We start from the raw sequence: 27,796 nt of genomic DNA, 5'->3' as shown, positions 1-27,796 counted from the left end.
TAAACCTTCCTGATGCATTAGCTGTGTTTCCAATGAATCCTCTACAATGCAAGGAGCAACAATCGTTTTTCCTATGTGTTACTATTATAAGGATTATTTAATGTATTTCCATTAATCTGCATTCTTGAATCAAAGCTTCCTTAATTAACTCACTCAAATTCACTTCATAATTTTGCTCTACCTGGTTAATAGCCATCTTATGAAAGCTCACAGCATGAGATACAAGTTTTGAGTGGAATGAACCTCCCATGATGCTTTTAGCCAAGACTTTGATAGAATTCTGTGATGAACAACGTGGAGCATCAATCCTAACGTGAGGAAGAAGTCTCAAACCAATCCCTTCATGCTGAATTAACCTCTCAAGTGATAGGAGTATTGTGCCATGTCAGTATTAGCTCTACGGAATGCAGATTCATGCAGGATTTTAGGATTTTGATCATACCTTTTATACTCTCAAACTAACAGACACAAGCTCATCTTTGTCCAAGATCATTTACTATGGCTTAATGGAATATTACAATATTTATAATATTCCTATAGGGACTTAACTTGCTTCTGTGGTTACTCAATACTGAGTTAAAGTGACCTTATTGCACTTTGTGTTTTCTTTAACTGTGTATCACTGTAATATTCCTACAGGACTTAAGCTGTGTCTGTGGTGCTCAGCAGTGAGTTTACAGTGACTTTATTGGACTATTTTCCACCTACTATGGGGGTGGAGACACAGAGTTTGGCTGCAATTTTTACTTTCACTTTCACTTTTTGGATTAACCTCCTCCGTGTCCAGTCTGTTTCTCTCTACGTTGTTGTTGTTGTTGTTGTTTTTTAAAAAAAAAAAATCTTTTAATCTCTTAAATACATGACATATTTACTCCATTTCTGTAATATATATATACACACTGTAATATACTACTGCCTTTTTTACTCTCACTTTCACTTTTAATCAGCCTCTAATGCGCAGTCTTCTCACGGCTTTGCATCGCCTGATCTTATAAACTTTTAAACACTTGACATGTTTCTCTGGGTTCAGAAGTCAGTCCGTCACAAGTGTGGATTTCCTCCGGTTCTGCCGGTGCAGTAGATTACAGAGAAGAGGATGTCGCCTTCTGTAACTCTGACCGGGTTGTTCGTCTGCCTGCTGGCCGCGCTGAGCGCAGCTTCCCGTAAGTTTCTATTGATTTTACAGCCTGTGGAGAGCAGGCTTATTGTAGGCCTATATCCTATATGTGTAGAGTAGCTAAATATGTGAAGGGTTACACTCAAGGGTGTAACTGTACGGAAGTTATTGCATTCACCCGAAAAATCTGCGGTTTTCAAATATTTTTTTTTTTTATGAATTAATGACATTTTTTGACATATCGGTCTCGATACATCCGGGTGGAAATGATGATGTGCTTGTAGAGCTGCATTTCACGGAAGGCCAACACGACACAGCTGTTTAATTTAATCCAGTATTTTTTTTCCGTCTTGGTTTGAGACATTGGCAGATACTAGAGTCTTTGAGTAATATAGATGGCATTGTCAAGTTCATCGACTTTGTGCAGGCACCTTGGGACTTAAGGGTTGTTCAGGTGGAAAGCTTGACAGGCCTCGACATTGTGTTATTTCTCCAGCATCAGTTGAGCCAATATGGCCTCTGCTTCACGGATATAAGGTTATGCGTCTGAAAAGTATTCAAGCTGTATAGCTATAGGTGACTCAAGACGCAGTCAGGCTCACAGTTGAACTAAAATCATACACGCTCTTAAAATGCCCCTCAGACACTAATAGTCCATCAGTGTGCACGTGAAATGCGCCTCTACAAGCACACATCATCATCAGCATTTAGTAAGTTTGTTATCGCAGAATTATGAGAAAATAAGTCATTAATTTTTCCCCCAGGTGAATGCAATATGTTGTGTTGCAGTGTAATTATTTTCCATTTCCCTGCTGCTGGCCGCACCCAGTCTGCTGGTAGGAAGATCAGATTAGAGATGAAGTAGTCTAGTCTACAGCAGGACAATAACTCACAGGCTGCACTAGTCTGTAGGCCATGATCTGAATCTAGATTGACTGTGGCTTGACATAGAATAGAATAGAATAGAATAGAATAGAACAGTATAGAATAGAAAACATTTGAACATAATATAATGGAACAGAACAGAAAAGAAAAGAATAGACACCGCAAAAACTTTTAAGAAATAATTTAATGTAATATTGAGTATTAAATTGTTTTTCTTAAAATGCCTTGAAATATCTCCTATGTGTTGAGATGATTTCACTTTTCCAATGCAAGTCAACTTGTTTTAATGTCACTAGTTTAAAAAAAAAAAAAAAAAGGTTTTAACCCTGAATGAGACTCTTTCAGTGTTTCAGTATCAAGGAGGAATGATGGCCATGCTAACAAGCCGTTTTTAGGATCACTAAAGTACAATTGCTGAAACTTTTTCTCCCTTTATGTTACAACAGCCTGATGAAGAAAAATATCAGAAGACAGTCAAAATTTCAAGGCATGCCTTTAAGTCTAAAACCAGGTTGGATGTTTACCTAGTTGATGAGAAGCAAAGTGTTTCTGCTCCAATCCACCTGACACTGCCAAAGCACAAGGACTTAACACTCAAATTTAAAATATCACAGCATCCATACTTTTTTGTCTTTGCAGAAGAACCACTCTACAAGAAAGTAGGCGACAGTGTTGTCCTCAGTCCAGACTTGTCCTCTCTGACTGGCTCCATCACCAGCATAGAGTGGAAACATGGACCTGACATTGCCATGGAGTGGGATGGAAGGGAGGTGGATTCCTACCGTCAATTCAAAGGTATACTGAGACACAGTGGCTGATTTCAGCTCAGATTTAACAGGGGGATGGGAGGGATGAACTGTTTTCTCTCAGATTTATGCTAAATGGCACAGTGGTTAGGGTTAGATTTATTTGTGAATGAAAGAAACTCTCAGTTCAAATTCCTGGAGCAGTTGGGTAAGTCTGAGTGGAAGTGGTGAATGAAACGCAATCGAGAAGAAGCCCTTGCCCTTGGATTCTGAGGGACTGACATCAAAACCTGATATTTACTGTTGCTGTTTTAGGCAGTTGAAACATTTTCTGATGTTAAAGTCCATTATTGCTGCTCTGGAAATATCTCAGCATGACATCATGTCGTCGATATTAGGCTGGTTATCCACAGGAATAAGAAATATACCATTAGTTATTTTTTTTAACATTATTTAAGTGTTTTATGGCTGTTTCTTCTTTCAAATTCAAACTGCTCCAGTTCAGCTGCTTAGTGGCCAACAGTAGAAAGCTGTGGCTGTACTGGACAACTGTGTGTTTTAGTCAGGTTTCCTGGTTAAATAACGGTCAAATAATGGTTAAGAACTCTTTCACTAACAAAGACCACACCACTATGAGATGTATTTCAGCGGTTCACTGAGAGAAAGAGGGGTTGAGAATGGAGGGATGAAACAAGGGTCGAGGGTAGAGGGATGAATCAGGGGTCGAGATGAAGGGATGAATCGAGGGGTCGGATGAGTTGGGGTTGATGGTTAGCTTGAGGAACCAGGGAATTGAGGCTCAGGGTGGGGGCACTGTCTCGCTGATGGAGAGTCTTCTGGCTCCATCATTTGCCCCTGTGGTTCCTGTACTGAGAGGGAAGAGCATGAAAGACAGAAAAAAGGGGTTTGGGGGGAGGGATGAGAGAACTGACACATATGAGAGAGAGAAAAGGTAATGGTTAGGCGCATTTAAATAGGGTGGAGCAGGAAATTGAATGTGTGCTTGAGGCGTGGTCTTTGTTCCCGAGTCTTAGTTATAATAGTAATAACTTCATGGTGAGAAGCTAACCCTAACCATGTTGGTGCATATTTGAAGGTCGCGGTGACATGGACATTTCAACTGGAGAGCTGAGGATCACAGGATTGACCAGAGAAGACAGTGGATTGTACACAGCAGAGATCAACTACAAAGCCACCAGCCAGACTCAACTCAGTGTCATCTGTAAGTGTATTATGTTGGCAGTTTGGCCAGTTTCATCAAGTGGGTGATGTGGAGTTGTGTGTTGTTTTCCCCTGAATTCACCACTTGGTTTTAACATCAGGTGTGAAAACAAAAATTTGCATCTGAGACAGAGTCATCATGATTGTAACAGCCTTTTCTCCTCTTCTCAACAACAGCTCCTGTCTCTAAACCCACCGTCTTTACATGGTGTGATGCTGAGTTGACCTTCTGTCTTCTGAGCTGTGGTGGAGACACCAGAGAGGCTGAACCAGTCAGCTACAGCTGGAAGACAGGAGACACGATAAAGATTGAGTTACCCAAGCAACTCAAAATTACAAAGGTACGAGTATGGCAATGCTGGTGACAGAGTGTGTGCGTTTGTACCGCTGTGTTTCTTTCTGTCCATGTGAGACTTAGTGAATGGCCAGCTCAGCTAAGCCTTCAATAGGAATAAGTAGCATTTGTACAATCAGAATTTTTTTGCCCAATCCAATGCCCATTGATCATTGGATTTCTGGAATATCATGGAATTTTGAGAAGTGTTTTCCAGACAGGGAAAGTCAGGGATTTTGATAAATTCTCTGGGGAAGTCACAGAATATCAGGGAATTAAAAAAAATGGGTCACTTTACAGGAACACAGCAGAATGTATTTTCCAACTTGTTTCACACATTCATTGCATTAGCTGGTGATTTTCAGCTGTTTTTCACCAGCCTGTTAAGCCCTTTAGACCTTTTTTGAGTTGAAAAACAATAACAAACCTGGAAGGAATAACAATTTCAGGTCATGGAAGCACTCTGACTTATATATGGACAGTGATGGAAAAGTTCTGGAATTTTATATATACTGTACATTATATTACGTTATTTAGCAGACGCTTTTGTCCAAGCGACTTACAATCAATACATTTTGTCAACAGTAGTCAAACCGACCGTATATCACAGTCTTCATCAGCTAAGCCTCAGTAGCTGATGAAGGAATCAATAGGAACAAGCAGTGATGAGCGGGCCCTCACAGCTGTGTGCAAGTCGGGGTGTGCTGCAGTCGGGGTGTGTTGCAGCCGCGGCGTCGTTATTGGACACCGACCGGTTGACGTGGCCCACACCATGAAAATTCCATGTAAATCATGTGGTGATTGTCGCACAAGGCTTACTTCCTGTTGCCAGTAGGTGGCGCAATGACTGTGACTCCCAATTGGCTTGTATATGTCCTCAGGCCTGGACTCTTGTCCAGCATGTGAAATCTGGTGCAGATTGGACAATGTACACTCAAGTTCACGCAACTTCTTGTTGCCAGTAGGTGGCGCAATGCCTATGACTCCTAATTGGCCTGTAGATGTCCTCAGGCCTGGACTCTGGACCAGCATGTGAAATCTGGTGCAGATCGGACAATGTAAACTCAAGTTAACGCAGCTTCCTGTTTCATGGCGAAACATCAAAATTCGCCATGCTGCCAGGGCAACGTCGTTCGACGAAAGCTCCCGATCTTCAACACTGAGCGTCATCATGGTCCTATGGCTTTTCTGACCACATTTGAGGTGGATCTGGTCAACCCGCTACGAGAAGCACCGCAAAGTTTAAAACATGGTATTTCCTGTTGCCAGTAGGTGGTGCTATGACTATAACCGAATATCGGCAAGTAGATGTCTTCAGGCCTGGACTCTCATCAAACGTGTGAAGTTTGGGCCAGATTTGACCATGCACAGTGGTGTTACAACCCACTTCCTGTTTCGTGGCGAAACAAGGAAATTTGCCGCCTCGCCACGCCCACGGCGTGTGACCAAAACTCAAGCTTTTGATAAATTTTCATCGTCCAGGTCATTTTTACACGCTGACCAAGTTTGACGTGGATCCGATCAACCGCCTAGGAGGAGTTCGTTAAAGTACGACCCCTGCAAATGGCCAAAAATGCCAAAAAATGTCACAATCAATTCAAAATGGCTGACTTCCTGTTGGTTTTAGGCACATGGTACTGCCGACTTTTTTTAAGTCTGGACATGATACATGTGCCTACCAAGTTTCGTACGTCTAGGACAAACGTACAGCGAGGGCTACTCCGTTGAAATTCAGTAGGGGGTGCTATCGAGCCGTTTTGCCACGCCCATGCGCAAGACCCATAAAATATATAATTTTTCACCACTTCTGACGTGTGTGCAAAGTTTCGCAACTTTTCGAGCACATTTAGCCCCTCAAAAATTTGATTCTTTCGGAGGAAAAATAATAATTCCACAAACGAAATACAATATGAAGTTGTGCTCTGGCCCTAACTAGAAGGGGACTCGGGAGAGCGCAGACCTCCGCCAAGGTTTGTGCTATTATTGCTTGTTCGTGAGTCGTATCCGGATCTGCTCCAAAATTTTATGGGTTCTTCCTTGGCCCATGCTACACCCTTCCACAAAGTTTCATGAAAATTGGGCCAGTAGTTTTTCCGTAATCCTGCTAACAGACAAACAAACAGACAAACAAACAAACGGCACCGAAAACATAACCTCCTTGGCGGAGGTAATAAGTAGCATTTGTAGAATCAGAGAGTTTTTTTATATATATATATTTTATTAAAAGTAGAAGGGGTAAAAAGATTGTTACATGATAGATAGGTTACCCCAAGAGGGGTTCAGGTGTAACCTGAAGAGATGTGTCATCAGTCTCCGGTGAAAGATGATTCAGCCGTTTTGACAGAAGGGGGGAGCTCGTTCCACCATTGTGGTGCCAGGGAAGAGAAGAGTCACGACTGGGATGAGCGACTTCTGAGTCCGCATAGCGATGGAGGGGCGAGGTGACCTGCAAGGGTGGAGGAGCCGAGCGAATGATCTGGAGTTTGGAACCTGACCAGTGATTGTAGATAGGGGGCGGTTTGATGCGCTGCCCTGTAGGCGAGTACCAGTGTCTTACATTTGATGCGAGCAGAGATGGGAAGCCAGTGAAGGGACTGGAAGAGGGGAGTGAGGTGTACATATATTTATATATATATATATATATGTATATATATATTTATGTATATATATATATATTTTATATATTTTATATCGATGCACTGTGTCTAAGCAATTCCTCTCAACAGAGCATATTACATAAGGTTGTTTAGGGAGAGATCTGTATGGTTTTTGGATGCTTCCAATTTGCCAATTTGGGCAGCAGGGTGGCTTTTAACTAATTCTATTTCACTCATCTTATAGGAGGAGGATTTTAGCGATACCATGTTCAGCTGTATACTGGAGAACCAAGTCAGTCTGGAGAGCAGTGAACCCATCAGGAACCCCCTCATCCATAGTGAGTTACCACACTGCAAAAATATCCACTTTAACAATACATTTAATGTAGTATTGAATCTTAAAATCTTATTTTTCTTAATTGAAAAAAAAATGAATCAACCTGTTTTTTCTTGACAGTGGTGCAGTGATCTGCCTTATTCTGCCTTGTTTCAAGATATTGACACTTGTTTCAAGGAAAATCGTGAAACTGCATTGGAAACAATTCCAAACAATTGCAACAAAAAACAAAAAAAAGATTTTAAAACTGAATATAAGACTAAACACCTTTTGTTTGCAGTGCACTTGTTACTGAGACTTCATATGTCAAAATATCCCCTGACACTGAGTATACGTAAACATAAAACATTCGAATTAATTGTATAATTAATTCCATAGAATATGTTAACATTTTAGCAATCATAATTCTAATTATAAATTTGAATAACTGACATTGACAATATAACGGACAATATTCTTTTTATTTCTGTATACAGGAATACCCGTTATCTTGATATGAATATGCACAAAAACAAACTCCAATAAGATCTTAATTGGGGTATTAGCTATTAACTACAGTAGCACAGTGTGTCCATGTAAACAAACTTGTTTTGTTGTTGTTGTTATTTTTCTGTAGAGTCTGAAGAACAGAAACTGAAGGACACAATCTTCTCACTCCGCATCTCCCTGGGAGTAGTAATATTGATGCTGATGCTGATGCTGATGCTGATGCTGATGCTGATACTGATCCTCATATACAAAAGGAGAGCAGGTGGGAAGCCATGAGATACTGTATTTATTTATACTGAATTGATATGTATTTATTTTATTAATATTATTATTATTTGCCTTTCATTGACATTATTCATATTCATTTGTGTTTGGTATTTCTGTATATCTGACTGATGCTATTAGTCTAGTCTTGGATTATCTTCCAGGAGTGTGGTTCTACAACAGAGATAAGTAATCCTCCCAGCAGTAAAAAGTCTAAAACCAAATCCTTATTAAAGAATTCTCAGACAGAGGAGTGAAAGTTGAACATTTAAAAGAAAATCCACCCTGAACACTTTAATACTGTTAAAAAACAGTTATTGGTGATGTACCTTGTATTTGTTTGTTGTTATTGTTCACCTTAGATTAGATAGTTAGATTGCAGACTCTCAATCAGGAGACCTGTGTTTGATTACCGGCAGGGGCGCTTCCACAAAATTAAATGTTTTGTGGCTGTTAGACTCTTAGTCTTGTTCTTATTCTGTAAAATTCTGTATAAAACTGGTCAAATGTAAACAACATGACGTTGCGGCAAGGTATTGATAGCAGAAAAAATGTCAGCGATCTAAAACGTCAGCGGTAAACATCAGCTTTTGGTGTCCGTCCCTCAGAATCAAAGAGCAAAGGGCTTCTTTCTAGACTCTCATTTTGCAAAGACGTTCAACAATCATACAGGAAGAAATCCATCGTAGAAGAGCCAGAATTACTGACAGAAGCCATTCAGCTATAGTCTACTAGACAGTAACCACTAACTACTAAGGGCCGCTATCACAGACACACCCAAATGTTCACTAACTAGTTGGCTAGCTAGCTATATTTATATTTGATTGAAAGCAACAAGTTTACGCCCATTCTCTGGAGATTGTTGAAAGTCATTTTGGGAAACATAGCAAATCACTAACTGCAGTAGAAGTAGATGAGGCAGGTTGAGGGAAAGTAGGTACACTGAAAAAGTTAATTACAACACAAAATAACTCCTGGAAAGCACTGAACATCCCAGACTGATGATAAATAACAGTGTATCCAAGGGTGGAGTTTTCCTTTAATTCCTGTTGCTTGGCTTAAAAACAGAAACAGAGTCATATCATTTCTACTTCTCCTCTACTCGACTACACCTCAAACTACGGTTCAAACTTTCACTTCGGCTGTTCTTGAGTTTGGCAGACATCCTACTATTCACAGGTAGTTCAGTTTAGTTCAGTCTTTATTACAATACCAGAGGTCAATTTGATTTGCCGCAAAATCATAATACATAATCATTAAAAGTAAATAAAAATCATCACTGAAACACTAGCAGTCAAAAGTGAATGAATAACAGAGTTCCTCAAGAATGACCATTAATGTTATTCAGTTATTCATATTGTGATATGATACATATTGGCTTCTTTAACATATTCTTTCCTATATTTCTTTTCCTGCAGCACGACAGGAACGAGGTAGGTATCTAAATCACTCATACCATTATTCCTATTGATGCATTCAAAGTGTTGCTGAAATCTGACAGAGACAGAAAACTTTAATGCCAGCAGAGGTGGAAAGTGACTCAAGCACTGTACTTATGTACAATTTTTATATAAGGGCACTTTACTTGAGTATTTCCATTTCTTGAGACTTTCTACTTTTACTCCACTACATTCCAGAGGGAATATGGTACTGTTTACTCCACTACATTTATCTGACGGCTGCAGAATAAGGTTTTACATGCTAAACATACGATAAGCTCATAAAATATGTTGAAAATTAGAGTTGAAACTCCCAACAGTTTATGGAGTAGTTTGACCTAGCGCCACCTGGACCAGCTACAACATTAAAATACTTCTTACAGGCTAATGCATCAATAATTTAACACTCTGAAAGGGACCGTTCTTCAGAATGAGTACTTCTACTTTTGATACTTAAGTATGTTTTACTGCTAATACTTCTATACTTTTACTTAAGTACGTTTTACTGCTAATACTTCTATACTTTTACTTATGTAAACCTTTGAATGCAGAACTTTTACTTTTAATGAAGACTTTTTCCATTATGGTATTGCTACTTTTACTTAAGTAAAGGATTTCAGTACTTTTTCCACCACTGCATGCCAGTGTAGGCTAATTTACCTTGGTGAACAGCAAAGGACGCCACGCCTTGTCTCGCTCTTCTCTCTGTGTGCGTCAATTTAACAAACTTGAGATTAAAGGAATAGCTTGGTATTTTGAACCCTGGGCCCAAATAACATGTTTTCCATCATGATCCCTATTAGTAGAAACCATAACTTCGCTAGCCGCCTTCTCCGCCCGTCCGGTAACACCGGGCTGCCCCCTCCTACTCTACTGCAATATAAACCTAGGGGAAACCTAGGGGCATACGTGTTCAAAATACCAAACTATTCCTTTAAAATTAAGAACTCTTTTTTTTTTTATCTTCCTGTGCAGGAAGGTTTAACACTGGGACACAGGTTCCTGGAATTCCCTCCCAAACTATTTCTCCTTTCCTGAGAAATACAATAACAAGAAAACGGGAATACTCTTTTTTTTCATTAGCTTACACTCCTGCTGTTATTTTAGAAAATATGGCCGTCTTAGTTTAATTAAAACATGTGCAACTGCTACATGTGCCAGCACCACAAGCCTCTGACTGCATCATCTCATCTTAATGCAATGTCTTGTTGAGAATGCCAAATATATGCCCTGTATCTAGCAACGGAAGAGTTTCCAAGGGTGGATTTTTCCATTAATGGCCGGTGCTTGGCTTAAAAACAGAAACAGAGTCATATCATTTCTACTTCTCCTCTACTTGACTACACCTCAAACTACGGTTCAAACTTTCACTTGGGCTGTACTTGAGTTTGGCAGACATCCTACTATTCACAGTTAGTACAGGTCAGTTCAGTCTTTATTATAATACCAGAGGTCAATTTGATTTGCCGCAAAATCATAATACATAATCATTAAAAGTAAATAAAAATCATCACTGAAACACTAGCAGTCAAAAGTGAACGAATAACAGAGTTCCTCATGAATGCCCATTAAAGTTATTCAGTTATTCATATTGTGATATGATACATATTGGCTTCTTTAACATATTCTTTCCTATATTTCTTTTCCTATAGAAAAGAAACAACTGGAAGCAGGTAGGTGTCTAAATCACTCATACCATTATTCCTATTGATGCATTCAAAGTGTTGCTGAAATCTGACAGAGACAGAAAACTTTAATGCCAGCAGAGGTGGAAAGTGACTCAAGCACTGTACTTATATACAATTTTGTATGTAAGGGCACTTTACTTGAGTATTTCCATTTCTTGAGACTTTCTACTTTTACTGCACTACATTCCAGAGGGAATATGGTACTGTTTACTCCACTACGTTTATCTGACGGCTGCAGAATAAGGTTTTACATGCTAAACATACGATAAGCTCATAATATGTTGCAAATTAGAGTTGAAACTCCCAACAGTTTATGGAGTAGTTTGACCTAGCGCCACCTGGACCAGCTACAACATTAAAATACTTCTTACAGGCTAATGCATCAATAATTTAACACTCTGAAAGGGACCGTTCTTCAGAATGAGTACTTCTACTTTTGATACTTAAGTACGTTTTACTGCTAATACTTCTATACTTTTACTTATTTAAACCTTTGAATGCAGAACTTTTACTTTTAATGAAGACTTTTTCCATTATGGTAATGCTACTTTTACTTAAGTAAAGGATTTGAGTACTTTTTCCACCACTGTATGCCATTGTAGGCTAATTTACCTTGGTGAACAGCAAAGGACGCCACGCCTTGTCTCGCTCTTCTCTCTGTGTGCGTCAATTTAACAAACTTGAGATTAAAGGAATAGTTCTGTATTTTGAACCCTGGGCCCAAATAACAGGTTTTCCATCATGATCCCTATTAGTAGAAACCATAACTTCGCTAGCCGCCTGCTCCGCCCGTCCGGTAACACCGGGCTGCCCCCTCCTACTCTACTGCAATATAAACCTAGGGGAAACCTAGGGGCATACGCGTTCAAATCCTTTAAAATAAACAACACTTTTTTTTCAATCTTCCTGTGCAGGAGGGTTTAACACTGGGACACAGGTTCCTGGAATTCCCTCCCAAACTATTTCTCCTTTCCTGAGAAATAAAATAACAAGAAAACGGGAATACTCTTTTTTTCATTAGCTTACACTCCTGCTGTTATTTTAGAAAATATGACCGTCTTTGTTTAATTAAAACATGTGCAACTGCTACATGTGCCAGCACCACAAGCCTCTGACTGCATAATCTCATCTTAATGCAATGTCTTGTTGAGAATGCCAAATATATGCCCTGTATCTAGCAACGGAAGAGTTTCCAAGGGTGGATTTTTCCTTTAATGGCCGGTGCTTGGCTTAAAAACAGAAACAGAGTCATATCATTTCTACTTCTCCTCTACTTGACTACACCTCAAACTACGGTTCAAACTTTCACTTCCACTTATAATACCAGAGGTCAATTTGATTTGCCGCAAAATTATAATACATAATCATTAAAAGTAAATAAAAATCATCACTGAAACACTAGCAGTCAAAAGTGAACGAATAACAGAGTTCCTCAAGAATGACCATTAAAGTTATTCAGTTATTCATATTGTGATATGATACATATTGGCTTCTTTAACATATTCTTTCCTATATTTCTTTTCCTGCAGAACGACAGGAACGAGGTAGGTATCTAAATCACTCATACCATTATTCCTATTGATGCATTCAAAGTGTTGCTGAAATCTGACAGAGACAGAAAACTTTCATGCCAGCAGAGGTGGAAAGTGACTCAAGCACTGTACTTATGTACAATTTTTATGTAAGGGCACTTTACTTGAGTATTTCCATTTCTTGAGACTTTCTACTTTTACTGCACTACATTCCAGAGGGAATATGGTACTGTTTACTCCACTACATTTATCTGACGGCTGCAGAATAAGGTTTTACATGCTAAACATACGATAAGCTCATAAAATATGTTGAAAATTAGAGTTGAAACTCCCAACAGTTTATGGAGTAGTTTGACCTAGCGCCACCTGGACCAGCTACAACATTAAAATACTTCTTACAGGCTAATGCATCAATAATTAAACACTCTGAAAGGGAGCGTTTTTCAGAATGAGTACTTCTACTTTTGATACTTAAGTACATTTTACTGCTTATACTTCTATACTTTTACTTAAGTAAACTTTTGAATGCAAAACTTTTACTTTTAATGAAGACTTTTTCCATTATGGTATTGCTACTTTTACTTAAGTAAAGGATTTGAGTACTTTTTCCACCACTGCATGCTGTTATTTTAGAAACTATGGCCGTCTTAATTTAATTAAAACATGTGCAACTGCTACATGTGCCAGCACCACAAGCCTCTGACTGCACAATCTCATTTTAATGCAATGTCCTGTTGAGAATGCCAAATATATGCCCTGTATCTAGCAACGGAAGAGTTTCCAAGGGTGGATTTTTCCATTAATGGCCGGTGCTTGGCTTAAAAACAGAAACAGAGTCATATCATTTCTACTTCTCCTCTACTTGACTACACCTCAAACTACGGTTCAAACTTTCACTTGGGCTGTACTTGAGTTTGGCAGACATCCTACTATTCACAGTTAGTACAGGTCAGTTCAGTCTTTATTATAATACCAGAGGTCAATTTGATTTGCCGCAAAATCATAATACATAATTATTAAAAGTAAATAAAAATCATCACTGAAACACTAGCAGTCAAAAGTGAATGAATAACAGAGTTCCTCAAGAATGACCATTAAAGTTATTCAGTTATTCATATTGTGATATGATACATATTGCCTTCTTTAACATATTCTTTCCTATATTTCTTTTCCTGTAGCAAAACGATTGAGAGCAGGTAGGTACCTAAATCACTCATACCATTATTCCTATTGATGCATTCAAAGTGTTGCTGAAATCTGACAGAGACAGAAAACTTTAATGCCAGCAGAGGTGGAAAGTGACTCAAGCACTGTACTTATGTACAGCTTTTATGTAAGGGCACTTTACTTGAGTATTTCCATTTCTTGAGACTTTCTACTTTTACTGCACTACATTCCAGAGGGAATATGGTACTGTTTACTCCACTACATTTATCTGACGGCTGCAGAATAAGGTTTTACATGCTAAACATACGATAAGCTCATAAAATATGTTGCAAATTAGAGTTGAAACTCCCAACAGTTTATGGAGTAGTTTGACCTAGCGCCACCTGGACCAGCTACAACATTAAAATACTTCTTACAGGCTAATGCATCAATAATTTAACACTCTGAAAGGGAGCGTTCTTCAGAATGAGTACTTCTACTTTTGAAACTTAAGTACATTTTACTGCTTATACTTCTATACTTTTACTTAAGTAAACTTTTGAATGCAAAACTTTTACTTTTAATGAAGACTTTTTCAATTATGGTATTGCTATTTTTACTTAAGTAAAGGATTTGAGTACTTTTTCCACCACTGCATGCTGTTATTTTAGAAAATATGGCCGTCTTAATTTAATTAAAACATGTGCAACTGCTACATGTGCCAGCACCACAAGCCTCTGACTGCACAATCTCATTTTAATGCAATGTCCTGTTGAGAATGCCAAATATTTGCCCTGTATCTAGCAACGGAAGAGTTTCCAAGGGTGGATTTTTCCATTAATGGCCGGTGCTTGGCTTAAAAACAGAAACAGAGTCATATCATTTCTACTTCTCCTCTACTTGACTACACCTCAAACTACGGTTCAAACTTTCACTTCAGCTGTACTTGAGTTTGGCAGACATCCTACTATTCACAGTTAGTACAGGTCAGTTCAGTCTTTATTATAATACCAGAGGTCAATTTGATTTGCTGCAAAATCATAATACATAATTATTAAAAGTAAATAAAAATCATCACTGAAACACTAGCAGTCAAAAGTGAATGAATAACAGAGTTCCTCAAGAATGACCATTAAAGTTATTCAGTTATTCATATTGTGATACGATACATATTGGCTTCTTTAACATATTCTTTCCTATATTTCTTTTCCTGTAGCAAAACGATTGAGAGCAGGTAGGTACCTAAATCACTCATACCATTATTCCTATTGATGCATTCAAAGTGTTGCTGAAATCTGACAGAGACAGAAAACTTTCATGCCAGCAGAGGTGGAAAGTGACTCAAACACTGTACTTATGTACAATTTTGTATGTAAGGGCACTTTACTTGAGTATTTCCATTTCTTGAGACTTTCTACTTTTACTGCACTACATTCCAGAGGGAATATGGTACTGTTTACTCCACTACATTTATCTGACGGCTGCAGAATAAGGTTTTACATGCTAAACATACGATAAGCTCATAAAATATGTTGCAAATTAGAGTTGAAACTCCCAACAGTTTATGGAGTAGTTTGACCTAGCGCCACCTGGACCAGCTACAACATTAAAATACTTCTTACAGGCTAATGCATCAATAATTTAACACTCTGAAAGGGACCGTTCTTCAGAATGAGTACTTCTACTTTTGATACTTAAGTACGTTTTACTGCTAATACTTCTATACTTTTACTTATGTAAACCTTTGAATGCAGAACTTTTACTTTTAATGAAGACTTTTTCCATTATGGTAATGCTACTTTTACTTAAGTAAAGGATTTGAGTACTTTTTCCACCACTGTATGCCAGTGTAGGCTAATTTACCTTGGTGAACAGCAAAGGACGCCACGCCTTGTCTCGCTCTTCTCTCTGTGTGCGTCAATTTAACAAACTTGAGATTAAAGGAATAGCTTGGTATTTTGAACCCTGGGCCCAAATAACATGTTTTCCATCATGATCCCTATTAGTAGAAACCATAACTTCGCTAGCCGCCTGCTCCGCCCGTCCGGTAACACCGGGCTGCCCCCTCCTACTCTACTGCAATATAAACCTAGGGGAAACCTAGGGGCATACGCGTTCAAAATACCAAACTATTCCTTTAAAATTAAGAACACTTTTTTTTTCAATCTTCCTGTGCAGGAGGGTTTAACACTGGGACACAGGTTCCTGGAATTCCCTCCCAAACGATTTCTCCTTTCCTGAGAAATAAAATAACAAGAAAATGGGAATACTCTTTTTTTTCATTAGCTTACACTCCTGCTGTTATTTTAGAAAATATGGCCGTCTTAGTTTAATTAAAACATGTGCAACTGCTACATGTGCCAGCACCACAAGCCTCTGACTGCACAATCTCATCTTAATGCAATGTCTTGTTGAGAATGCCAAATATATGCCCTGTATCTAGCAACGGAAGAGTTTCCAAGGGTGGATTTTTCCTTTAATGGCCGGTGCTTGGCTTAAAAACAGAAACAGAGTCATATCATTTCTACTTCTCCTCTACTTGACTACACCTCAAACTACGGTTCAAACTTTCACTTCAGCTGTACTTGAGTTTGGCAGACATCCTACTATTCACAGTTAGTACAGGTCAGTTCAGTCTTTATTATAATACCAGAGGTCAATTTGATTTGCCGCAAAATCATAATACATAATCATTAAAAGTAAATAAAAATCATCACTGAAACACTAGCAGTCAAAAGTGAATGAATAACAGAGTTCCTCAAGAATGACCATTAAAGTTATTCAGTTATTCATATTATGATATGATACATATTGCCTTCTTTAACATATTCTTTCCTATATTTCTTTTCCTGCAGCACAAAGGGAACGAGGTAGGTATCTAAATCACTCATACCATTATTCCTATTGATGCATTCAAAGTGTTGCTGAAATCTGACAGAGACAGAAAACGTTAATGCCAGCAGAGGTGGAAAGTGACTCAAGCACTGTACTTATGTACAATTTTTATGTAAGGGCACTTTACTTGAGTATTTCCATTTCTTGAGACTTTCTACTTTTACTGCTCTACATTCCAGAGGGAATATGGTACTGTTTACTCCACTACATTTATCTGACGGCTGCAGAATAAGGTTTTACATGCTAAACATACGATAAGCTCATAAAATATGTTGCAAATTAGAGTTGAAACTCCCCAACAGTTTATGGAGTAGTTTGACCTAGCGCCACCTGGACCAGCTACAACATTAAAATACTTCTTACAGGCTAATGCATCAATAATTTAACACTCTGAAAGGGACCGTTCTTCAGAATGAGTACTTCTACTTTTGATACTTAAGTACGTTTTACTGCTAATACTTCTATACTTTTACTTAAGTAAACCTTTGAATGCAGAACTTTTACTTTTAATAAAGACTTTTTCCATTATGGTTTTGCTACTTTTACTTAAGTAAAGGATTTGAGTACTTTTTCCACCACTGCATGCCAGTGTAGGCTAATTTACCTTGGTGAACAGCAAAGGACGCCACGCCTTGTCTCGCTCTTCTCTCTGTGTGCGTCAATTTAACAAACTTGAGATTAAAGGAATAGTTTGGTATTTTGAACCCTGGGCCCAAATAACATGTTTTCCATCATGATCCCTATTAGTAGAAACCATAACTTCGCTAGCCGCCTGCTCCGCCCGTCCGGTAACACCGGGCTGCCCCCTCCTACTCTACTGCAATATAAACCTAGGGGAAACCTAGGGGCATACGCGTTCAAAATACCAAACTATTCCTTTAAAATTAAGAACACTTTTTTTTTCAATCTTCCTGTGCAGGAGGGTTTAACCCTGGGACACAGGTTCCTGGAATTCCCTCCCAAACTATTTCTCCTTTCCTGAGAAATAAAATAACAAGAAAACGGGAATACTCTTTTTTTCATTAGCTTACACTCCTGCTGTTATTTTAGAAAATATGACCGTCTTCGTTTAATTAAAACATGTGCAACTGCTACATGTGCCAGCACCACAAGCCTCTGACTGCATAATCTCATCTTAATGCAATGTCTTGTTGAGAATGCCAAATATATGCCCTGTATCTAGCAACGGAAGAGTTTCCAAGGGTGGATTTTTCCTTTAATGGCCGGTGCTTGGCTTAAAAACAGAAACAGAGTCATATCATTTCTACTTCTCCTCTACTTGACTACACCTCAAACTACGGTTCAAACTTTCACTTGGGCTGTACTTGAGTTTGGCAGACATCCTACTATTCACAGTTAGTACAGGTCAGTTCAGTCTTTATTATAATACCAGAGGTCAATTTGATTTGCCGCAAAATCATAATACATAATCATTAAAAGTAAATAAAAATCATCACTGAAACACTAGCAGTCAAAAGTGAACGAATAACAGAGTTCCTCATGAATGCCCATTAAAGTTATTCAGTTATTCATATTGTGATATGATACATATTGGCTTCTTTAACATATTCTTTCCTATATTTCTTTTCCTATAGAAAAAAAACAACTGGAAGCAGGTAGGTATCTAAATCACTCATACCATTATTCCTATTGATGCATTCAAAGTGTTGCTGAAATCTGACAGAGACAGAAAACGTTAATGCCAGCAGAGGTGGAAAGTGACTCAAGCACTGTACTTATGTACAATTTTTATGTAAGGGCACTTTACTTGAGTATTTCCATTTCTTGAGACTTTCTACTTTTACTGCTCTACATTCCAGAGGGAATATGGTACTGTTTACTCCACTACATTTATCTGACGGCTGCAGAATAAGGTTTTACATGCTAAACATACGATAAGCTCATAAAATATGTTGCAAATTAGAGTTGAAACTCCCCAACAGTTTATGGAGTAGTTTGACCTAGCGCCACCTGGACCAGCTACAACATTAAAATACTTCTTACAGGCTAATGCATCAATAATTTAACACTCTGAAAGGGACCGTTCTTCAGAATGAGTACTTCTACTTTTGATACTTAAGTACGTTTTACTGCTAATACTTCTATACTTTTACTTAAGTAAACCTTTGAATGCAGAACTTTTACTTTTAATAAAGACTTTTTCCATTATGGTTTTGCTACTTTTACTTAAGTAAAGGATTTGAGTACTTTTTCCACCACTGCATGCCAGTGTAGGCTAATTTACCTTGGTGAACAGCAAAGGACGCCACGCCTTGTCTCGCTCTTCTCTCTGTGTGCGTCAATTTAACAAACTTGAGATTAAAGGAATAGTTTGGTATTTTGAACCCTGGGCCCAAATAACAGGTTTTCCATCATGATCCCTATTAGTAGAAACCATAACTTCGCTAGCCGCCTGCTCCGCCTGTCCGGTAACACCGGGCTGCCCCCTCCTACTCTACTGCAATATAAACCTAGGGGAAACCTAGGGGCATACGCGTTCAAAATACCAAACTATTCCTTTAAAATTAAGAACACTTTTTTTTTCAATCTTCCTGTGCAGGAGGGTTTAACACTGGGACACAGGTTCCTGGAATTCCCTCCCAAACTATTTCTCCTTTCCTGAGAAATAAAATAACAAGAAAACGGGAATACTCTTTTTTTCATTAGCTTACACTCCTGCTGTTATTTTAGAAAATATGACCGTCTTTGTTTAATTAAAACATGTGCAACTGCTACATGTGCCAGCACCACAAGCCTCTGACTGCATAATCTCATCTTAATGCAATGTCTTGTTGAGAATGCCAAATATATGCCCTGTATCTAGCAACGGAAGAGTTTCCAAGGGTGGATTTTTCCTTTAATGGCCGGTGCTTGGCTTAAAAACAGAAACAGAGTCATATCATTTCTACTTCTCCTCTACTTGACTACACCTCAAATTACGGTTCAAACTTTCACTTGGGCTGTACTTGAGTTTGGCAGACATCCTACTATTCACAGTTAGTACAGGTCAGTTCAGTCTTTATTATAATACCAGAGGTCAATTTGATTTGCCGCAAAATCATAATACATAATCATTAAAAGTAAATAAAAATCATCACTGAAACACTAGCAGTCAAAAGTGAACGAATAACAGAGTTCCTCATGAATGCCCATTAAAGTTATTCAGTTATTCATATTGTGATATGATACATATTGGCTTCTTTAACATATTCTTTCCTATATTTCTTTTCCTATAGAAAAAAAACAACTGGAAGCAGGTAGGGATCTAAATCACTCATACCATTATTCCTATTGATGCATTCAAAGTGTTGCTGAAATCTGACAGAGACAGAAAACTTTAATGCCAGTAGAGGTGGAAAGTGACTCAAGCACTGTACTTATGTACAATTTTTATGTAAGGGCACTTTACTTGAGTATTTCCATTTCTTGAGACTTTCTACTTTTATGGTACTGTTTACTCCACTACATTTATCTGACGGCTGCAGAATAAGGTTTTACATGCTAAACATACGATAAGCTCATAAAATATGTTGCAAATTAGAGTTGAAACTCCCCAACAGTTTATGGAGTAGTTTGACCTAGCGCCACCTGGACCAGCTACAACATTAAAATACTTCTTACAGGCTAATGCATCAATAATTTAACACTCTGAAAGGGACCGTTCTTCAGAATGAGTACTTCTACTTTTGATACTTAAGTACGTTTTACTGCTAATACTTCTATACTTTTACTTAAGTAAACCTTTGAATGCAGAACTTTTACTTTTAATAAAGACTTTTTCCATTATGGTTTTGCTACTTTTACTTAAGTAAAGGATTTGAGTACTTTTTCCACCACTGCATGCCAGTGTAGGCTAATTTACCTTGGTGAACAGCAAAGGACGCCACGCCTTGTCTCACTCTTCTCTCTGTGTGCGTCAATTTAACAAACTTGAGATTAAAGGAATAGTTCTGTATTTTGAACCCTGGGCCCAAATAACATGTTTTCCATCATGATCCCTATTAGTAGAAACCATAACTTCGCTAGCCGCCTGCTCCGCCCGTCCGGTAACACCAGGCTGCCCCCTCCTACTCTACTGCAATATAAACCTAGGGGAAACCTAGGGGCATACGCGTTCAAAATACCAAACTATTCCTTTAAAATTAAGAACACTTTTTTTTTCAATCTTCCTGTGCAGGAGGGTTTAACACTGGGACACAGGTTCCTGGAATTCCCTCCCAAACGATTTCTCCTTTCCTGAGAAATAAAATAACAAGAAAACGGGAATACTCTTTTTTTCATTAGCTTACACTCCTGCTGTTATTTTAGAAAATATGACCGTCTTTGTTTAATTAAAACATGTGCAACTGCTACATGTGCCAGCACCACAAGCCTCTGACTGCATAATCTCATCTTAATGCAATGTCTTGTTGAGAATGCCAAATATATGCCCTGTATCTAGCAACGGAAGAGTTTCCAAGGGTGGATTTTTCCTTTAATGGCCGGTGCTTGGCTTAAAAACAGAAACAGAGTCATATCATTTCTACTTCTCCTCTACTTGACTACACCTCAAACTACGGTTCAAACTTTCACTTGGGCTGTACTTGAGTTTGGCAGACATCCTGCTATTCACAGTTAGTACAGGTCAGTTCAGTCTTTATTATAATACCAGAGGTCAATTTGATTTGCCGCAAAATCATAATACATAATCATTAAAAGTAAATAAAAATCATCACTGAAACACTAGCAGTCAAAAGTGAACGAATAACAGAGTTCCTCATGAATGCCCATTAAAGTTATTCAGTTATTCATATTGTGATATGATACATATTGGCTTCTTTAACATATTCTTTCCTATATTTCTTTTCCTATAGAAAAAAAACAACTGGAAGCAGGTAGGTGTATAAATCACTCATACCATTATTCCTATTGATGCATTCAAAGTGTTGCTGAAATCTGACAGAGACAGAAAACTTTAATGCCAGCAGAGGTGGAAAGTGACTCAAGCACTGTACTTATGTACAGCTTTTATGTAAGGGCACTTTACTTGAGTATTTCCATTTCTTGAGACTTTCTACTTTTACTGCACTACATTCCAGAGGGAATATGGTACTGTTTACTCCACTACATTTATCTGACGGCTGCAGAATAAGGTTTTACATGCTAAACATACGATAAGCTCATAAAATATGTTGCAAATTAGAGTTGAAACTCCCCAACAGTTTATGGAGTAGTTTGACCTAGCGCCACCTGGACCAGCTACAACATTAAAATACTTCTTACAGGCTAATGCATCAATAATTTAACACTCTGAAAGGGACCGTTCTTCAGAATGAGTACTTCTACTTTTGATACTTAAGTACGTTTTACTGCTAATACTTCTATACTTTTACTTAAGTAAACCTTTGAATGCAGAACTTTTACTTTTAATAAAGACTTTTTCCATTATGGTATTGCTACTTTTACTTAAGTAAAGGATTTGAGTACTTTTTCCACCACGGCATGCCAGTGTAGGCTAATTTACCTTGGTGAACAGCAAAGGATGCCACGCCTTGTCTCGCTCTTCTCTCTGTGTGCGTCAATTTAACAAACTTGAGATTAAAGGAATAGCTTGGTATTTTGAACCCTGGGCCCAAATAACATGTTTTCCATCATGATCCCTATTAGTAGAAACCATAACTTCGCTAGCCGCCTTCTCCGCCCGTCCGGTAAAACCGGGCTGCCCCCTCCTACTCTACTGCAATATAAACCTAGGGGAAACCTAGGGGCATACGCGTTCAAAATACCAAACTATTCCTTTAAAATTAAGAACACTTTTTTTTTCAATCTTCCTGTGCAGGAGGGTTTAACACTGGGACACAGGTTCCTGGAATTCCCTCCCAAACGATTTCTCCTTTCCTGAGAAATAAAATAACAAGAAAATGGGAATACTCTTTTTTTCATTAGCTTACACTCCTGCTGTTATTTTAGAAAATATGACTGTCTTCGTTTAATTAAAACATGTGCAACTGCTACATGTGCCAGCAACACAAGCCTCTGACTGCATAATCTCATCTTAATGCAATGTCTTGTTGAGAATGCCAAATATATGCCCTGTATCTAGCAACGGAAGAGTTTCCAAGGGTGGATTTTTCCTTTAATGGCCGGTGCTTGGCTTAAAAACAGAAACAGAGTCATATCATTTCTACTTCTCCTCTACTTGACTACACCTCAAACTACGGTTCAAACTTTCACTTGGGCTGTACTTGAGTTTGGCAGACATCCTACTATTCACAGTTAGTACAGGTCAGTTCAGTTTTTATTACAATACCAGAGGTCAATTTGATTTACCGCAAAATCATAATACATAATCATTAAAAAATAAATAGAAATCATCACTGAAACACTAGTAGTCAAAAGTGAATAAATAACAGAGTTCCTCAAGAATGACCATTAAAGTTATTCAGTTATTCATATTGTGATATGATACATATTGCCTTCTTTAACATATTCTTTCCTATATTTCTTTTCCTGTAGAAAAAAAACAACTGGAAGCAGGTAGGTATCTAAATCACTCATACCATTATTCCTATTGATGTATTCAAAGTGTTGCTGAAATCTGACAGAGACAGAAAACTTTAATGCCAGCAGAGGTGGAAAGTGACTCAAGCACTGTACTTATGTACAATTTTTATATAAGGGCACTTTACTTGAGTATTTCCATTTCTTGAGACTTTCTACTTTTACTGCTCTACATTCCAGAGGGAATATGGTACTGTTTACTCCACTACATTTATCTGACGGCTGCAGAATAAGGTTTTAGTGTCAAAGCCATAGCTACAGTAGGCTACCTAACACAGGTTGACTGACCTGAATGTGGCTCCTTCCTGATGAACAGGTCTTGCGCAGTGGGAAAAATAACTGATTTCCTTACACAACAAGTTTATTCCAGTCCAAGTATTCAGTTTGGATTATAGCTGTTTCATGTCATCTCTTCTGTGGATATATTTGTTTTCTCTCTACAGTTTGACGGGCAGGCAGGACTAGCTGAGTTTTCAGGGTTAGATTCAGGCGCCCTGAGATTTTGGAGTGGCTGATTACAGGGCCTGGGACAGTCACAGAGACTGGATTTTTTCTCAGAGCATTTGATTTATTGATAGCTGTCGGGATGTAAAGAGAATTTCAACAAATATTTCCAAAATGGTTATAAAAAAAACGTACCTACCCCAACTTTAACATCCAAGGATATATGTGGAAATGCAGTTTATCCAGCTTGTATCATGTTTTACTGCAGGAAATGAGAAGGCTAGATTGAAGTCAAGTGGAAAGAAGGATGATGTTGTTATGTACTGCTTTTCTCAGCAATGGTGATCATGTTACAGTATACTGTATGCAGAGCACACATTACAACTCTGCAACTCTGCATTTACAGTATCACAGTAGTTTTTTAGTGTACAGTCAAAAGTATAAGTATAGGGACAGTGAGCTAAAGTTGGTCCATTTTACTGCTGACTACAATTTAATAAGATTTAAGATCAAAAGATGAATATGAGACAAAAGAACTGACTGCCAGCTTTTGATTATGGGTCTGGCCTCTATGTTGAAACTGTACCTGTTAAACAGGACAACAGGGGCGCCCTGGTTCAGTGGGCCTGAACATTGTGACACAACACTGTGTGTTTGAGTCCGGCTCATGACCCATATCATCACCCCCCGACTTTCCTGTTGTTATCCGCTGTCTAATAACAACTGTCTGTCTACAGTATAATAATGCAGAATTGCCAAAACAAAACATGAAAAAACAAAATCAACTTATGATCACTACACCAATACTTATGTTATTGAATGGTATTGTTATTGGCCATAGGTACATTTACTCATCTTTTAAATAGACTCATGGTTGATGTTGTGTATCATTAAGGTTGAAATGATAGCCTACTGTTATAATCTCACCAGATTAAATTGCAATGATTTCATTGTGCCATCATTCATGTTTCATATCTATCTGTCTTTTTTCTAATATTTTCTATGATTAATTACCATTACTTAACTTCCATTATCATTAATCGATGAACAGAGGCTGCTGAGTCTAATGCCACCAGTGCTGCTACAGAGGAGAGACAACCAGAAGGCAAGATACTACATATTCTATCCACATTCATTCATTCGTTCATTCATTCAGTCATTCATTCATTATCTTCACCCATCTTATTCCTAGTCACAGGAAACAAGGGAGTCAAGTGATACACCCTGGACTTGACACCAATCCATAACAGGGCTAACATTCAATCAACACACTGAAGAAAATAGATTCAGCGGATAGGCCACCTATTTCTCTATAATATGCCCAGATAATTATTTACTCTCTCTATAACTGTCTCTACTCCCTGTCTATTCAAGTCAATACACCACTAAGGTAGAACAGTCTTCAGTTTCACCCGATGCAAAACCCTCAACAGATAGCTCATTGCCACAGGTTTGATATTAGTGCTGAAAACATTGCTCGTCAGGCATGCTTAAGGGATTGCTTTTTAGTATCTCTCATTTTCAAATAAAAATTGCTAAAGGCTTTTTTACTGCATTTGATAACTGGTGTGATCTGAACACTCAATCCTCATTTAATGTTGGAGTCATTTTCTCCCAGAAGACATTGGGGATACCTGTACCAGTGCAAATGATGATTTTAGTGTGCTAAAAGCAAAATCATACTGGTACTATAATCCTTTGATTTGCTATCCATTTGTAACATTGACCATGTTAACAGCAGTGAACTAACACACACTGTTTGACAGATACTATATGTGACACATTTCTTTTCTTGTATCATTTGGCAGAGGAGGGACTGAAGACAGCAGATGGCCAAACAACACCAGACCAGGAACAGTAACTGTGTGCAACCAGAAGATCTTCTTCCAGGCCAGAGGATCAAACCAGAGTCACAGCTGATTAAAATTACTTTACAGCACTTAAAACCATTTTACACAGTAGGATTTTACTATGATTTAACATCGGAGCAGTGGCTTTGACTGAATGTACAGCCATCCAGACTTTTTTTTTTTTCAATACATCTGTTTGCTTACAGTACACATATTGTGTTACTTTTCTAAACAACATGTATTAAAGATGTGTTAACAGATACATATTGATACAGGATCTGGATCAGCACAAGGCACAGACGATTTGAGAGCAAATTAAATCAACTCCTGCACCTGATATTATTTTCAGTGAAGGTCATGGTGGCTGTTTTATCGTAACAGAACTCCTTTTTCATGCTTATGTTTCAAGCAAACATAATGATGAACAAAAATGTACACAAATACACACCAATGAATGCATTCCAGGAGGATAAGCTGTGACTGTCCAGGCAAAGGCTCAGTTGTTATCTCACCTACAACCTCTGCCAGGGTCTCTAATGTAAGCATGAAGACTGTTGAACTTCTCATTTCAGACAAAGGGAGGCAGAGAGAACCAAAAAAGGTGGAGAATATAATTAAATACTGTATATATACTGTATATATAAGACTTTTCCCATAGCCTGTAGGAAGACATGCTAACACATCTCTACCTTTTAATAATTCCTGAAGCACAACTTCTATAGCGGCTTCATCTCAGTAGTTTTATGTATAGCACATACTTGCGTAAACAGTCTAAAATTGAAGTTTCCATCCAGGCTCAGATCTCCTTGAATTCAGTGAGTTGTAAACTCCTAAGTCCAAAATCTTACCTCGATGCAATTAGGCTAAAATGCTAATGTGCCAACTCATTAGCAATGCAGTAAGTTCAATTGCTTCAATGCATGTTTGTAAAACTATTTTTCCCTAAAGTGTTTGCCAGAATCAAACCATGCATTTCAGTTTATTTTGTAATAAAATCCATTTATATTCATGTGTTTATATATATATGTTTCCTCCTATGCTTGAGATAATTGCTGTGAAAAATTAAATTGTAAATTTAAATTAAAACAGTAAATTGTTGTGAAAATTGGTAAAAGTCTCAGATACCAGGAATGTCATTTTTTTTTACTCTATATTCCTCAATAAAAAGTTTAAACAAAAAAAAGTAAAGGTCTTACTGTGTTCTCTCCTGGCAGAAGTAGGAACCTATCCTTGAATCTATCCTCCTTGTAGGCCTACTTTATGGCTCTTAGTGTGGCATTTCAACATAAAGACCTGTGCCAGTGTCACTAGATATGCTGCTCAGTGCGACATGTCACTACATGGACAATTATTGACCAATTAATGTTTGCCAATTTGATCTAACTTAGTCTTTCAATTTTCTATTAGTTGCCAGCTATCTTGCCCAGCCCTAGGCTAACAAATAATCTTAGAAACTACCTTACGAAAGCATCACACTTGAGCTAGTAGCGGAATGGACTAGGCTAATTCAATGTTAACTTCAGTATTTCAAGTACATTAAGACAAACAAAGCACTACATGGCCAATAAAATTAGGGCGCAGGGGGTAGGAAATCAGAAAATTGTGTCACAGTTCAAATGATAGTTTGTGACTCACTAATTTATTAAATCAATTTCAAAATGAACATAAAAACATTCAAGTTAAATACATGTGTACAGTGTTGGCTCACTGATGTTGAATAGTTATCGACCTCATATGGCTTCTTTTAATCACTGATCTGATTCTGACATGGTTAGAGTTGTGAAAGCAACTGAAAAACTGGAAACCAACAATATCTTGACCAATTCTTAAAAGTGAAGGAAAGGAGAAATGGAAGATACCTTGTAGAGACATTCAAACAGGGCCTCATTTCATCAACAAATACTAATGATGCACAGATGAAGTTGGACCTTTTATCCACAATCATTTTGTCATTTTTTTTTTCTATCTAACCTGCATTTTGTGTCAAAATCAAACAGAAAATAAGTCACTAGAGCTGGTTCATAGGCTCACTACAACTTTCCTAACAGTACCCAATCACAACCCCAAAAAATATGTTATCTTGTTTCAATATAAACATACAAACTATATTGTATGATTGTACACAATATAAAGCAAGCAGCACATTTTCTGCAATAACTTCAAGTAAATTCAATTGAATGAGGGGGGGGAAGGGAGAAGTTGTGGAACGTTTTTTTTATTTTTCCTTTTATCATGAATAAGGGTCCAGACATGAGGAACCTCTAACTCCACC

The 27,796-nt window shown here is 38.0% G+C and overlaps 1 protein-coding gene across 5 annotated transcripts; it reads left to right on the top strand.

The window, feature by feature from the left end:
* The first annotated feature begins 889 nt into the window (after positions 1-889).
* On the top strand, positions 890-26,693 carry LOC139663151 (T-cell surface antigen CD2-like). Of its 5 annotated transcripts, none has more exons than XM_071541708.1 (18): positions 890-1,163; positions 2,642-2,797; positions 3,845-3,970; positions 4,147-4,310; positions 7,145-7,238; positions 7,863-7,988; positions 9,409-9,423; positions 11,082-11,102; positions 12,647-12,661; positions 13,828-13,845; positions 15,012-15,029; positions 16,651-16,665; positions 18,286-18,306; positions 19,927-19,947; positions 21,544-21,564; positions 23,186-23,206; positions 24,726-24,779; positions 25,483-26,693. In XM_071541708.1, the coding sequence occupies exons 1-18, from the start codon at positions 1,097-1,099 to the stop codon at positions 25,533-25,535; spliced, it is 1,026 nt and encodes a 341-aa protein (XP_071397809.1). In that variant the 5' UTR covers positions 890-1,096; the 3' UTR covers positions 25,536-26,693. The 5 variants fall into 5 exon arrangements, with proteins under 5 accessions (XP_071397809.1, XP_071397807.1, XP_071397810.1 ...); XM_071541706.1 differs by having other exon boundaries at positions 7,854-7,988; XM_071541710.1 differs by lacking the exon at positions 890-1,163 and adding an exon at positions 1,727-1,827 and having other exon boundaries at positions 7,854-7,988.
* Positions 26,694-27,796: the final 1,103 nt, after the last annotated feature.

This window comes from Centroberyx affinis, unplaced genomic scaffold (assembly GCF_046629955.1).
Source record: "Centroberyx affinis isolate AG114_WGS23_722 - 3 ecotype Tasmania unplaced genomic scaffold, CSIRO-AGI_Caff_v1 ptg003932l_1, whole genome shotgun sequence".
NCBI classification, from domain to species: domain Eukaryota; kingdom Metazoa; phylum Chordata; class Actinopteri; order Beryciformes; family Berycidae; genus Centroberyx; species Centroberyx affinis.
The sequence above is the reverse complement of the archived record's forward strand: the minus strand, read 5'-3'. Positions and strand labels throughout refer to the sequence as shown.

Bases quoted from the DNA above. Each gene is read 5' to 3' on its own strand.
- LOC139663151 (XM_071541706.1), top strand. From the start codon at position 1,097: ATGTCGCCTTCTGTAACTCTGACCGGGTTGTTCGTCTGCCTGCTGGCC. The intron at 3,971-4,146 runs GTAAGTGTATTA...TCTCAACAACAG, and splicing joins GACTCAACTCAGTGTCATCT to CTCCTGTCTCTAAACCCACC. The intron at 7,239-7,853 runs GTGAGTTACCAC...ATTTTTCTGTAG, and splicing joins CAGGAACCCCCTCATCCATA to AGTCTGAAGAACAGAAACTG.